General features: G+C 34.6%; 1 protein-coding gene across 5 annotated transcripts in view; it reads right to left on the reverse strand.

Moving 5' to 3' along the window:
- Window positions 1–15,770, reverse strand: part of TTBK2 (tau tubulin kinase 2) — a 75,501-nt gene that overhangs the window by 47,217 nt on the left and 12,514 nt on the right. For 3 of the 5 annotated variants that reach the window (XM_021533523.3, XM_021533524.3, XM_021533521.4), the window contains 2 exons: window positions 6,051–6,210; window positions 2,074–2,221 (listed from right to left, as the gene is read on the reverse strand). In XM_021533523.3, coding sequence (XP_021389198.3) covers window positions 2,074–2,221; window positions 6,051–6,119 — 217 coding nt within the window. In that variant the 5' untranslated portion in view covers window positions 6,120–6,210. Of the gene's footprint in view, window positions 1–2,073; window positions 2,222–6,050; window positions 6,211–9,918; window positions 10,025–15,770 lie in introns of all 5 variants that reach the window. The other 2 variants (XM_085581877.1, XM_085581876.1) reach the window with 1 other exon arrangement.

A 15,770-nucleotide genomic window follows, 5' to 3' on the forward strand; every position in this document is an offset into this window, starting at 1 on the left:
TATACAAAAGGTTCAACTTGACCCATCTCTTCACTGTCTTTGCTTTACTGATCACCTACAACATTCCCTGTTTAAAACCAGAGCAGTAACAGTATTAAGTGTAAACTTCCACAAAAGTAACTAGAGGTCACCTCTGTTTTACTATCACCACCAACTTTTTTTTTTTTTTTTTTTTTTTGGTGCAAAACAGCAGCAAGATATAAAATGTAAGGAATAATATATTTAGATTGTTTTCTCACAAGAAAGATTATCAAAAGTCTTATTTCTAAAGATATTGTATAAAATATGCTTTTCAGTTATCTGGTTACACAAAAGCTCCTATTGATTATTTGTTCAGATAAATAGTACTGAGAAAATAAGTAATAGAAATATTTATTTGGATAATATATTTTGTGGACTATTTGTCTCAGTTGGATCTGTTGTTCATATGTTTCATTGTTCTGTTCTTTTTATCTAGAGGTTTCCCATTATTCCATAGAATCAAAGACTCTTCTGCAGGAAGACTTGGGCTGCTTGGAATTATAGCTTCCTAACTATTTCTCTGATAGTAAAACTTCTGTAAGGCCCTATGGCAAATTTTCACACACAGGTATTTTATTATTTCATCCATATTTTTTTCCAGAAGTATTTCAAAATGTAAAAAGTTTTTATTAAGAAAAAATCCCTTTTCTAATATCTTAACTGAAATTCCACCATACTGTAATTTACAGTAGAAACTTAAAATGCACTCCAGTTACACAGTGCTATATAAGGTCATGTTTTCATAAATACATTGGTACTGTAGTGCTACCAAATTGCAGTGTTTTCTTTCACCTCTATTAATTTCCTTATAATTTAGTTGTTTCATCGATACCACTTTAAAGACTCTGGGTTTTGTAAAATAGAATCAAGTTCATGTGTGCAGAAAAGAAAAAACACAAGCTCTTGGAAAAATTAATTCTGAATGCTTAAAAACACCAGGAGTAACAAAGTATTTTGTTCTTCAAAACTCACTGTCAATTTCTTTCAAGAACCCTCACAAACTTTCAATTGGCAATACTGAAATTTGCTATGCATCTCTGGACTAGAAACTTTAACATTCAAAGAAAATCTCCCTGTTCAGCTATTTAATACTCGAGGTTTTAGTGAAATCCTTGAAACAGACAAAAGCGTAGGAACAGTTTGTTACCATCATAATATGTGACATGCTTGCCCTCTTAAATCTATAGAGGCTGTCAATTCCTGCTGCAGTGTGACCTTTACAGCACATTAGGCAGCACCATATGTCATGCAGGCTTTGTTTTATTCAAAGTAAGAGTTTGCTGAGAAGAATGAATGTATTATTCAAAATCTTCCAGATTAAAAATAATAATTTTAAAAGAAAAGTCACTGTTTAAACTTCCTTTATGTAACCTTGTGTTGTAAAAAGTGATGAAGAGAACCCACTACATATTTCTCTCTATTGATAGCTTCATAATGGTATCTAAAGGTACAGAAAGTGTGACTATTCAAACTCTGGTTCAAGGAACTGAACCCTGGAAGTATTTCAGGATTTTACATGCCAGTAGTTTTCTCATAAAAGTTACAGTACTTTAAAGTTGGGGCTTTTGTTAATGGGGATTTTTTTAAGTATGTTTCCTATTTCAATATTAGAATTCTCAGCAATACCTGCAAAGCAAACAAATATTCTTAACACATATGTTATGTGAAGGACCCTCAAATATTCAATGCTACTTAGTACAGAAAAAAAAATCTTAGCATAAAAAATTAAAAGAAGAATAACAACAAAGTCTAGAGCAAAAGACAAAAAGAAGATATGGTTCAGAATAAAGTAAATCTGAACTGAGATTTTTGCAGCAATTGAATTATTTTTGCTGTTCTTTTTCTTTTCCTATCATCCCATTTCAAACAAAAGCTTCACTGTAGCAAAACTTTCAGAATCTGAAAGAGCTTCTATTCCACTTTTAATAATCATTTACCAAGAATATGCAGAATAGAGGAAATATTTACTAAAATTATTATTATAATCACAATTATTTTTTAAAGAAAATACACTGACACTCTACTTCTCACATATCCAAGGTACAGCCCTACCTTGCAGCTTCTTCAACACAGCTACTTCCATTTTCAGCACTTGCTTTGGCTGCTGAGCTGATTCGACCTTCAGTGCAACATTTTCCCGAGTAAGCAAGTCCAGTGCATCGTAAATTTCTCCAAATCCTCCACCTCCTATTTTCCTCAACTATATTGGGGAAAAAGAAAGAACAAAAACATATTTTAAAGAGGGGAGAAGAAAGAAAATAAAACAGCAATACTTCTTTGTTCTGCCTGTCATACTGCAAACACTGTTATATTACAAATAGATTTTTAAATAATAATAATAATAATAATAGCATCCTTCAGTACATAAAAGAGCTACTGAATAATTGACCAAGGTATGGCTAACCACAGTTTGGAAGAGAACACATCTGATCCCCATCTGCACTATTGTATATAGCATAATAGAAGAGTGCAGTAGTATTCCCAGCATGAATCTGGGCAAAATCAGCATGCTGAATAAAGTCTTTCCTCAAATAGTCACACACAGGCCAGAGATCTTCAAATACAAATACACAGTGATGTTTTTAAAATATGCCATCTTTTTCTCTTTTCAGAAATATGTCCACAGAATAATAACAATATAAAGTTATACAAGTTTTTGGACTTCCTGAAAAGAGACAGTGTTTTCTATTATATGGAGTGACTTACAGCAGCTAAATCATAAATTATTAAACATGGCTAAGATTATCTTTTAATATACATCTCAAATGTTATTCACATTCACTTACAATTCACCAATATAATTCTTATTAACAGACAGACTCAAGAAACTTGCAGCACTGAAAGTTTCATCTGTGCAAGAAAGAGGTAAAAAGAATGCTATGGCATACTAATTAGTTTGCACTACATTCAGAGCAAATATTAAAAGGTGTTTTTTTTCATTCTGCTTTAAGTGGTCACGGGGAACAGACACTTCTTTGGTTTTCAATATCAAAAATGTCAATGTTGTTTCACAAAATGCCTCCCCCTAGCTAACATTCTAAAGCTGATAAAAGAGAAAATGACACAAAAAAGAACCGAGACTAACATGGTTTTCTAAATGTCATCTGAAAACATACAATTGCTAACATTATATGACTACACTGTATAAAATTTCATCTAAACTTTCCAGGGTTCTATAGAGCAGCAATATGCTGACCTATCTTCAGATTCTGAAAAGTAGTCTAATGTCTCCTAATCAACACCATCAGACATTCGACTGAGCAGGAAAAACATTTTTTAAAATAGGCTAGGCTCTATGAATAAAGAAGAAGATAACAGATAACTCATGAATTTTAAGCATAGTACAAGCACACCAGTGAGAATGCATGGTAAAAAAGGTGAGAGGAAAAAGAAAGAGGTGAGACAGCCATCCTCACCCCCTTACAAATGTGGACACGTTTATCATTTAACTTCATTTACCAGCTTTGAGAAATGGCCAGACCACTAAAGACTGCCTTTGAAAGCATTGTTTCTCTGCATATGTGCTTAAAAGAAATTTAAAACAAACAAAATCACCACCACAGCAACAAAATAAACAGATCAATTTATATCCTAGGCTAAAGTACACCAGAATCATTAACATACACCAAGTGATTACACCACTCAGTAGTTCCAGGCACAAATTAACCTCTCTTTGATTGTAGAAAAAAATACTTTCCACATCCTTTGTCACTGAGTCACACACATTCAACAATAAGTCTGTATTTTCCTTGGGTTTTTTCTTGCTGCCAACATCCCTATAGAAGCTTTTCTTGTTGCTTTTCACATCCTTCACCAGTCACAACTGCCAGCTGAGCTCTGGCTTTCCCATATACTCATCGCACAGAGGCAACATTTCCATGGTAATCTTGGGCAGCCCATCCCTGTTCCCACCTTGGGTTCACTTGCATTTTGCTTTCCAGTTCACACAGGTGGTGACCACTCAACCACACTGTCACCCTTCTGTCACATCTACTGAACATCTTTTACCTTGATGAGGACCACATTGCCCTTGTTTACACCTGCATTACAATTTCCCACTTTGTTCATTAGTTTCAGCCTTCTCTTTTTGCATTCAGCATCCCACATCCCAAACTCTTTTTCTCCATTCTCTCTTTGACATCTGTGTCTTTATATGCGTCCAGGCTAAAGCATACAATTTCCAGCAAATTTTATCTTGGTACCTTTGCTTACACTACGTATTGAATGGCATTCTTAAACATATCTAAAATCAATTATCATTACAAGCAAGTCTCTCCAAGTCAGGATTGTAATAAATGCTTCAAAGGCAAAAGAGAGGCATGAGGAAAGGCATCAACAAAGGATAAAAGCAACTGCTAACAGACACCACTAGAGGTTGTCGCTGGGGAGAAGATATTTTATAATGTTTTTTTTAATGTTTACTTTTCAAAATATAATCACCCTCAATAGTGTCTAAGTTAAAATTAAATTTAATTGAACATAGTTTTTTAAAACGTTCATGTCCAAAAATTTGAGATATGGTCTTCACAACTGCAATGAACAAAGTCCTCAACAACAAAAAAAATCCAAAAACCACATTTCTTCTGCTGGGAGTCAATCCTATGAAATCCTGAATTCAGGAAGTCTATCACCTTAGATGCCATCAAGAAATCCTTAATGTTTGCTACCGAAGATAAGAAATTGAAGAGCTACCCACAGGAAACACTTGGCACTCATCTACCTGTAATACTTGATCTGGAAAACATGTAACTGAAAATGTATAATTACATGAAACAAACTTCAGCCTACTTTAAAAAATTTTCCAGAATACACTTATATCATCATCAGTCTTTATTACATAGGAAAGAAAATAAACCTGAAGAAAACATCAGACAATTAAGTGGTTTTGTGGGTAGTAATGTATTAGTATGTTATTACCTACTGTATTTGGTATATTATTGTATATAAAATTGCATTTTATATTATTTGATCTGATTCAAGACTGTGCTTTCTGGTTTTACTTCACTGCTGTATTGAGATTAAATATTAGAAGGTATTTTACAAATACATATACACTAGATATTGCTATTTAGGTTCTATTTACCTAAAAGTAAGTACAAAGATTTCCTACACAAAGTTAGTATCAGCTTCCTGCATGTTTAAATGAAAGATAGGGTGCAAGACAGTTGAAATCATTCTCTCTTATGAATTAAAAATTAATGATTAATTTGTATCTTCTATGTTCAGTCTTACAGTTCTAAAAAACTTGAAATAGATGAGTAATATAAAGTAAGTAATTCAGAATCTATTCACAACCTACTACACACACAGAGATACTCTAAACATTCTATTGTGAACTGGCCTTTTTTTTCCTTTTTTTTCTTTTTTTTTTATTCTAAGTAAAAAAACCAAAGTGATCAGAGGTATGGAGAAGAAACTATAAGAACTCAGCCTGTTTCTCCCAGCAAAAATAGCTTCAACTGGATATTATTTCCCTCAAGATGCAAATCAAGGATATGAACAGCAAAAGAGAACAGAGCTATTTATGGCAAAGCCAATGCTGGCTCACAGTCAAATGAATACAAATCACCTGAGAATAAATCTATGCCATAAAATCCAACAAACAAAAGGAAGAGCAGCGAGGCCCTGAAAGATCTTCCTATAAGGAGTAACATATCTCACAAACCTACTGGTTTCAGGGGAGGGCATCTGACTGATCTCCAAAATGAACTGATACAGTCACTGGCTCATTGGGTTCAATATACTGACAGTACTCTTCCAGTTGTGCATGGTTTAGGCACTACCTTGGGATTTAATAACTCTCCTAGATCCTTATCAGGAAAACAAAAACAACCCACTTTAAATTGTCATAACTTTTCTTTAAAGTAGGGTAAGAGAAACAAGGAGTTTTAAAGCTCATTCACAATTTAATGTAAGTATTAAGCAAAATATATCTCACAAGAACTTTTAAATTAATTTCAAAGCACAAACCACTTCTTTCCAAAAAGATGTTTCAAAGAAGATACAGAATTGTAGGAAGGTATACTCACCACCTTCCATCTTTCTTTGACCAATATTCCCACACTGAGGATATCAGGCTGATCCCCTCCTCCACTCATTGCAACCTCCTGAGGTGATGGAGCTGCTATGCAAAGTCTGCGTCAGTAGAAACCATCCAGATCCCAGGAATGGCTTCCATTTAACCAGTCACTGCAGAAACAGAGCAGAACTCAGTGATTAACAGAATAACAAGAAATACAGCACAAGTTGTGTTTCTCACTCAGCACCTTAACTAGGTTTTGTACCCCACAGTGACTAACGTTTTCAGTCAGTTTCCAATACAGAAAAAAATTCAAGGACAGCCTTCCTTAATTTTCCAATTTGCTCTCTCCCAAATCTCCAATACCAATCTCAATATAGAACTAATGAACTTAAACATTTTCAGAGTCATATTCCACAAGCAGTTTCAAATTGCTGCAAGGTATAATTGAATTTAAACTTAATTTTAATAATTCCTATTTAAATTAACAATTCCTTAAATAATATAATTAATAACTTATTAAATAATTGTTTAATTAATTTATGGTTCTATATAACATTAAAATAATATTAACAAAAAATTACTGTGTTGAAAATAGATACTTAAATTTGAGTTGCACTGCATACACACTACCTCACATTTTATAATGCGTTTCACATAGCTACAATTATTTCTGATAAAATACATCTAAAGTACAATTATCTCAGGGTATAAACAGCAGTCTTTGGTAAGAAAAAAATCCTGTCTTTGGTAATTTTGACAGTTTATTTCTTTTAATTTTCTGATTTTAACAATCATTGCTGAATTGGATTATAGATAGCATTATAAAAAATTGTACTTTGGAGATTAGCATATCCATAATGGCTTCCATCAGCAACTACTACAACCAATTAAAAGCTTATTTCAATTCTTTGAGCTTTTTTAGGACTGTGCTTATTGTTTCACTGGTGTAATTAAACAAATGTAACTCTTTGTATAAGCCTTCTTATCCAAAGACAGTACTCTTTGAAAAGTATATTTGCTTTAGGTTATTTCTGTGGCTTTCAAAATAGCATAACTGCAAGTGAACAATGCTTCTCTCCCTGAATCAACACACATATGATATGCAAAATTAGTAAAAACATTCTGATTTAAATCAGCAGTATGGCCTACCACGTGGCTAACTGCCAGTCTTACTACTGGGACTAAATTATGCTTTTTTAGTAAACACTCCGCTGCTTGTTTTAAGACAAACATTTGTTTAATACAACAGTAACTGTAGGTTGTTTCCATGTTCTTTGATATTCCTTTTTCATATTATATTTAAGCCTTTTTGCTCCAATTGGACATTATGACATTTGAACCAACTCCAGATAAGACAGACCCCTCTGGAGAAACATTAACCTGGATTAGCGGAGGATCAAAATTTACACCCAATGAGAGTGGGTTACATGCCTGTAAAGGAGTGTTCATTCAGAATACATAGCCTAAATTGGTTTAATTCAAATAAATGAAAGGAAACCAAACTAAGGTTGTGTATTGTGAGTAACAACATCCATCCTGCAATTTAATCAAATCAAATTCTACCAGTGATAGTAAATTAACCCCTGCAGACAAGGTCAAAATTCTAAAAAGAACTAGAGCCATTTTTGTGAACCCCTTAACATTACTAACCATGGACCACACTCACTGTCCTTTCTAACAGAATTATCATAACACAGTCCACCACCTGCCATCAAAGCATGGGTTGGTCTTGACAAATAAATTGCCCACTTCTATATTGGAACTTCAAGAGGGTTTATTTCTTCCTGATATTTGCTTAAAACAAGTAATGGTGAAATGGCAGTAAGGCCATTTTCAGCACAACATTTCACCAGAGCAAAATCTAAAATCTCAAACAAGATTTTTGCTGAAGCTTTCAAACATGAGCAAAATTCATTACCTGTAGCAAAAGGTATTTGCTTTATTAAATCAAAAATATGACATTTCAGAGTTTTTTGTTAATTCTGCTATCAGCCGTGACTTGATTCCTGATTTACACTTAACTTTTTCTTTTTAAAGACATTTAAATTTACAATTTATAGTCACAACTCTGACAAGTATTTCTGAGAGCTATTAATTTGTGGATTCCTGAGCAGACTAACAGAACATCAGCAATTGGCCCAGAATACAAAGGTCCGACACATACATTCAAAGGAACACCCTGTATTTTAAGAATTGTTATAGAAGTCTATTACTGTATGTCATATCTGCATGGCCAGGGTAACAAAATCTTCATTTGTACACAATTCCTCAATACTATTCTAATACGCTAATTCCTTGTTAAATCCTAGATCATTACAAAGCAACCATATCTATTCTATATAATCAAAACCAGGTATTGAAAGCAATAAAGCACCAGGACCCACTGAACAGTCATGCATGGGAGGAAAAAGGTCTCTCGTGAAGACAAGGTGCTAAGCTCCTCCTGAAGCTTAATAATCAACTGCAAGCATTACAAACATGCTGAAGTCAAATTGAAGAATCCTCATTTTTTCAAGACTTGAAGTAAAGCAGAAGGATTCAGTGACAAATTTCAAGGCCAGAAGGCTTGAAATTGGTCCAAACCCTTATTTGATCAGGCTACTTCATAACTTCAAACACTTTCAGTGAATTAGCACACACTAATATGTAAGACTCCAAACGTTCTTCACTGTTAATATATTCTAGTACATTTCTTTCCTCACAATAAACATAACTTGCTTTGTTTCAAGGTTTAATACATTTAATTTAAACTTTTTACCACACAACTTGGTTCCAGTTTTGGTAAGCAAATTCCATTTCCAGTAATTTCACTTCATTTAAACATCTAAACATAGTTTTTTTAACTTCCTGTAAATTAATACATTTAGCTTTAATCCTTCCTTCACAGCCTTGGGTCTTTTATATGGTCCTCCTTCAAAACCCCTCTCAAAACCCCACATTTTTCTTGAGGTATGGACAGCAACATTGAGTTAGACATCCACATTGAATTATCATACCAATTCCTAATAAGGAGAAAAGTGGTTTTCTTATTACTTCTTTGTGATAGAAGTCTTATTTCCCTAATTTAAGTCCGAAAATGCTTTATACTTTTGCTGAACCACAACACTATCAGATGCTTATACACCTCCATCCTTACACTCAGGCAGTGCTACAAGAATACGGCTTTTAAAGACCTTATTCACAATCTGATCTAGGCAGAATTCCATTGTTCTGATGTATTCTCTAATGGTCTTAACACTGTATAATCTGCAAATCTGTTAATTATTGATGTACTGCAGTGGATAAATATCTTTATATTCCTTACCTAATAACAGAAAATGTATATTCTAGTAGGTGCCATTTAGGTTACAATCACATTCCCCAAATTTATACAAAAGAAAAGGACATTACTAGAGATTACTACATTTAAAGGACTTTCGGGGAGATATAAATTATGCATTCTTTGGAGGTAGTTCTCAGGTCAAGATTGAAACTGAAATGTCTGAATTTGGAAGGATTTAAATTCAGACTGTTTGACCCATTCCAAATTTCACAGATGACTTAACATCTCATAAACGTAAATACAGTTGCATTTGTATTACTGAAATACATTGGTTTCAGCATAGGTCTTTAACAGGCTACAATGCTGTTAACAATTTAAGATAGCTCCAGCATGCTCTGTATTCTACTGAAGCAGATGAATAATTAATTAGACACAGTTAAGGTGCAAGCTTTCCCTTACTCATTCAGCAAATTAATCCTTTAGTGGAGTTTTTTAGGTGGCAGTAAGGCCATTTTCAGTACAACAAACACCTCTTTACAATTCTCCTAAAAAAGTAACAGCCATTCTAATTGCAATATATCTCATAAAATTCTGTATTAATCAATTTTCTTACCAGATCAGTTTGTCACTTCAGAGGACCTTTTCAAGATAACACAACTACAATGAAAGACAATTAGCCCTCTGTCAAATTTATTTCCAGGTGAGAGGTCACGGAGTACCTAGGACAATACAATGAGGATAAATTGCTCCATAACATAAGCCTTTGCTGAAAACTGATTGCAGTATAAAACAAGAACAGGTAACTGAGTATTAGAGCTAATATTCACTGATTTTAACTACACATTAGCCCTGCAAAAGATGAGTTTACCCCATCCAAGTACACTAAGAGATTATATGGTATTTGAAAATCACAGTGCAAAATTTCCAGAAAAAAAGCAATCATTTAATGTAATTTGTGTGCATGTATATAATTCCCTTAGAGATAGCCTAAAGTAAAGAACCTCTGCTTACCAGCCTGTATAGAGTTTAAATTCAGACCTAAGGTTGAGAAATCACAGACAATTTTGGCTAAATGGATGTATTTTAAGTTCCAGGACAAAGCAAGGGAGCACAGAAGATTACTTCTGTTCCATAGAAAGGAATACATGCCCTGTTGCCTCCGCTATGGAATAGTATCAACCTTTGCTATTAGGAACTCTGAGCATACTAAGAGCTCTACCTTCCTGCCTCAGTTCATTCAAAGAACGAGTATATTAATTAGAATCTACCTAGGATGGTTTCCATTTCTCTATTTTCTATTTTTAAGCAGAACTGAAGGAACAAAGAACATTTAAAAGGCTAACATAAAGAGAAAATCAGGGCGGGAAATGTTCAAAGGTCTTAATTGCACCACATTTACGGTAAAGTCCACTGTCTTAGAAAGGCTAGGAACATGTTCAAATTGTTAATTCTAGGGACAGAAATTATTTAAATTCATCTATTTGAACATCCAAACTAGAAAGCCATCCTACACTTAAACCTGAATATTTTCTAAATACATTTATTAAAAGCTGCTGTTTTGAAAATCATCATTCACTGCATCAATGAGAAAACTGAATTTAAAATCTTGACTTAAATTTCCAACTGTACTGGTTGTGAAGAAAATCTTTTTAAAAATATGACACAGAACCTATGTCATTTTAGGTTTTTCTTTCTCAAGTGTTTGGGTGCCAAAAATACTCATCACCATTTGCAGATTCCAGGTGTGAAAAGCTCCCAACTGCCTTGTGTGCTATTGCCAAAGAGTCTGCATTTCCTTCTGGCAACTTCTGCAGTTGTTATTACAAAGGTGGCGATATTTTCTCAGTTGGAAAATAGAGTTAAAAATATAACGTTTAGTTTCAAGCTTTATTTTAAAAATATATATATTTCAAGCTACCACGCTATTTGCAGTTTGCAAGAGACTTCAGTAAGGCAAAGTTTATCAAATGAATGTATTATCTTTCACTAAACCAAATAATTAATGTAGCAAAACCATACAAGTTTTAGGCACACAAAACCCTCCTCAAGTCCAAAACAGAATTTACAACTTGAAAAATAAATTTGACTTAAAAGAATTTGCATTGAAGTAAACTTCAGTATTTCTTGATCAGACCAACTGAAATAAAGGGTACTCTACATCTTGCCATAAAGAAAGGAGAGCATCGCATGCACATGACAGGGAGAGATTATATGGTTGTGACACCTATCAGAGAAATAGAATGTCATTTATTTCTATAGAAAACCAGAAAAAATTGATCAGGGGAGAATTAGACCGAGTTATATATCAGAAACTTTATTTAATCCATGACATTTTTACCATGGTATTTTTCAGATGTGTGAGTTAATTTCCTAATTTGATCAGTCCCACTAGAGCACAAAGGCTTATGTCAGAAAAAGAGAGAGAATACAAATTAGCTGTAGGGAACAGGGAAAGGCTGGACAACAGTGCTGCTTTCAGCTGAAACCAGTTGTTGAACTTCAGCCTCAGGTACAGAGGCTTTAATACTATTGTGGAAACCTAACACTTGGGGAAGTGAAATTCATCCTCAATTACTTCCCACATCTCTGAGTGAGCTCCAAATCAAAAAGAGGATTGTGAAACCTTATTAATTACTCAAAAATTAATTTTAAAACACTAAAAGTGTCACTTGTTTCAAAAAGAAAAGCTGTATTTCTGTGTCTTAGATTCACCAAGACTGTTGTGGTACTGACAACAAACCTAAATAGAACTAGAATCATGGATTTTTGCTATAAAAATTTGTTTTACTTATTAAGTCTTCTTCAAAGAAACGTGAAAATGGAAAGTCAGTTCTGCAGTTACCTTAATTATACAAGGTTTTACAATAATAATTTTTAAGATCCTAGGAAAATTTTCATTGTAGGAAAGTGGTAGTGAAGTGTGGTTTTGAACAGACAGCTTGAAGTCAAACAATTAAGATATTTAAAACAGTGGCACAGTATTATAATAAGAAACTAATTATAGTCTGGATTCATCAGCAAAATTAAAATCTTTGCTTCCTGTTTTTTGAAATGTTGGAATAGTAAGTCATTCTCTTATGATAAACTCAGAATATTACTAGTTCACCATTTATATTCCAAGGAATAACGCAAATAGATCTTTTAAAATGCTCCAAAGTCTTGACCTTTTGACTAGTACTGTCTATTATTTCATAAATCCATTTTCTCAGAAAGGAAAAGTATAAATGCCCAGCATATGCATACAACAAAAAACTAGAGACAAGGCGGCAAGGAATACAGTGCTCTGAAGAACTTCTTCCAAAGCCTATGAAACTTTTCAGAGTAGATACATAAAAATTTACAGAGGAGAAGAGCTGCTGCTAAGAACTGTGTGAGAATGATGCAAGGAAATATACACAGCTAAATGTTTAATCCAAACTACTAAAGTTCAGGGCAAACTCTAATTATAAATGGGAATAACACTTTTTTGAAAAATACAAGAAAATTGGCAGAGAAACTTTGATAAGATGTTCAGATAGACAGCATGTGAATAGCAAAATGTTGTCTGCACTGACAGCACTCAAGTGATCAAGAGAGCTGCCAGTGGCACAGAAGCAGCTCAGCTGGCAGCCACATGACTGCTCTCACAGCATTGAGCTCAGCCTGCAGCACCAGCCATGAAGTGACCTGGACTCACTAACAAAACCTGAGCATTCTCTTGATATAGCAGTGCAAAAAGCACATCACAAAGACAAGGTGAGTGAAGCCTGACTGCTTGCTAAGCAGAACAGGAAAAAGAACAGAGGAAAAGATCTTTTTTCAGTCTGTAATGTCTGATCTCTTAGCATCCTTATCTTCAAGGCACGTAACTAAATCTGCTGCAGTATTGTGATAAAGAGAGGACACTACCTGTGACTAGATAGGTATGCCATCTCCCTAAATACAGCTCTTAAATAAAGCTCTTCTTTTTGCTGATGTGTGAAATGAGGACAGCAACTACTACAGCAAAGCAGGATGACTCCAAAAGAGCCTAACTGACAGGAAGATGGAACCTGAGGGAGTCCACATTGTGCAGGACATCTACCAAACTCTGATAGGTCTCCTCACCCATCCTGCCACACAACACAGCAATCCCTGAAAGAGTTAAGGAGGAAAGACACACCATCACATTACAATACCATCACATTTATGCAGTAACACCTCAGTTGTTCAAGGAGCATTGTACTTTTCAGCAGCAGATCAAGAATGTTAAAAAAGTCAGGCACAAAGAGAAGATGAAAAACCACAGTGACACTCTTGCCAAGACCAATTCAACACTTCTGTCAACATCCCTAGCACCAGAGGGTAGGACACAGCCACATAAATGGGTCCTTATGCCAAATGACAGGAGAGGTGGGAAATGGCTTGGTGCCTGGCTCTGGTGAAGGAAAGTGGCAGTAAGGCAGGTGAATAAACATATGATATACTGCCAGCAGAGCAGCACAAGTTACTACTTTATCTTCAGTTTGGCATGGCTGTAGAGAGAGGTTCTGTACAGTGCCAGGAAGTCTCTCTTGTCCACAGAATATTCCATAATGATCACATGGGCTCAGGCAACATCAAATCTACAAGTACAACACACAACAACAAAGAAGATAGGTATATCTCATCTAAGACTGCCTATCCACTTTGTCCCTAAAAAATATTGGTGCTGGAAACTACAAAGGTCCAAGAGCTCCAGTCAACAATGTGGGTTGGTCAGAGTATGCACTTGTTTTATAGCTGCAGTTGAAGGTGGCTTCAAGCAACAGTGACTGAAACTTGAGCTCCTAATCCAAGGTCCTTCAAGGTTTGAAATGGAAGGCAGGTATTAAAGAACAAAATGGAACTTTGGCAAAGGTATTTAAAGTTGGGACAAATCCAAAAATATCAACTTAATTTGCAGCAGAAAAAAAATTAGGTTAGACAGGAGAAAAGCAGATAGCACAGACAGCTAATAAGAAGCGGAGACATGCTGCATCAGATCAAAGAAGCACCTAGTCCAATCTTCTGTCCCTGACTATTGCCAGCAGCTGATGTCCAGGGAAAAATACAAAGACACAGAAAGCATATGATCACCCTTGCCAGAATATTTTCTGGGGACACAAAACACAGAGTGCCAAGGATGGTATTTAAGACTTTTTCTGTCTCCAAGTTCATCAGAATTTTTCTGAACCATTAAAAATTTACCACCCATAACACTCATAAAGCAAATTGTAACCTAATTCCATGCTGTGGGAAGCACATCTTTGTTTCCAGTTTGTCTTTTGCTAGTCCCAGTTGAGATTCATTAACCCTTGTACAGGAAGGCAGTGTATAGTTGCTCCCTGTTCACCTTTCAGTCCCACACAGGGAATACACCCTTACCATATACCTCCTCATTTACCTCTTCATCTATTTGGTCTTTCACTGATTTTGATCACCACCTGTGTGCTTTTTCCAGTTCTATTAAATCCCCTCTGAGATGTGGAGACCAACATTGGTAGTAAGCACTAGCCTGTTATTTTCACAGAACCTGAAAGACCACATTCAAAAGAATGAAGTTCACCACTGAATATTTTAAAATTATTTATCTTATGTGAACTGCTTTATGATAATTTTTATTCATAATTACCTCAGAGTAGCAAGGTCTTTCTCCAGTTCTTCTGTCTTCATATCTGCTAATTTTAATACTCTTGTATCACCAGACTATGTAATTTGAGTATTTGCATCTTGTCTAGATCATCTGTAAATATACAGTACAGCACAGGGAGCTATGCTTTTTTGGCTGATGAGTTATCATTTATTAAGATCAATATTTTCACTCAGGTTCCATTAAAAAATATTTTTGCACAAAGTGTCCACATATAGAAAACCTGACTCATCATCTTCCATCTGGATCATTAACAGTTCTGCTTTCAAATTTGGAATGGATTCCTTGGGTAGTTAAACACAACGCTTCCTCAAAAGAAGGAGACAGACTGGATAGGGCCATGAACAATCTGGCAACCATGGCAGGGGTTGGATCAAGATGATCTTGAAAGTCTCAAACTGTTAAAGGGAAAATTGAGACGAACTGCTGGGTGACTCCATGGTACTGTATGACCAGGAGATAAAAAGGCAAATGAGGTTCTATGTGTGTACATATAAAATTATGTCTATCAGAAAAATAATAATTAACTGTTACTCTTAAATACATTAACATATCCTAACTGTTCATTAAGCACATGAGAAACTATTAGCAATCAAGAATAAGACCTTGTTATTATGATATAAGAAATATTGTAAGTAAATATTCAGTTAGAGAAGAACCAAATGCTAAATAGCATTTAACTGCTAAATAGCAGTCAAAACCAGTTTAATCTTAGGAATTCAGACGAAGCAGATGACAATATGAAGATCATGTATATATCCATGGTTCATCTAATATCTTGAATATAACTAATATCTTGACTAAGTAATATCTTTAGTATTGCATACAATTCCAGC

This window comes from Lonchura striata, chromosome 5 (assembly GCF_050655825.1).
Source record: "Lonchura striata isolate lonStrDom1 chromosome 5, ASM5065582v1, whole genome shotgun sequence".
Classification (NCBI taxonomy): Eukaryota; Metazoa; Chordata; class Aves; order Passeriformes; family Estrildidae; genus Lonchura; species Lonchura striata.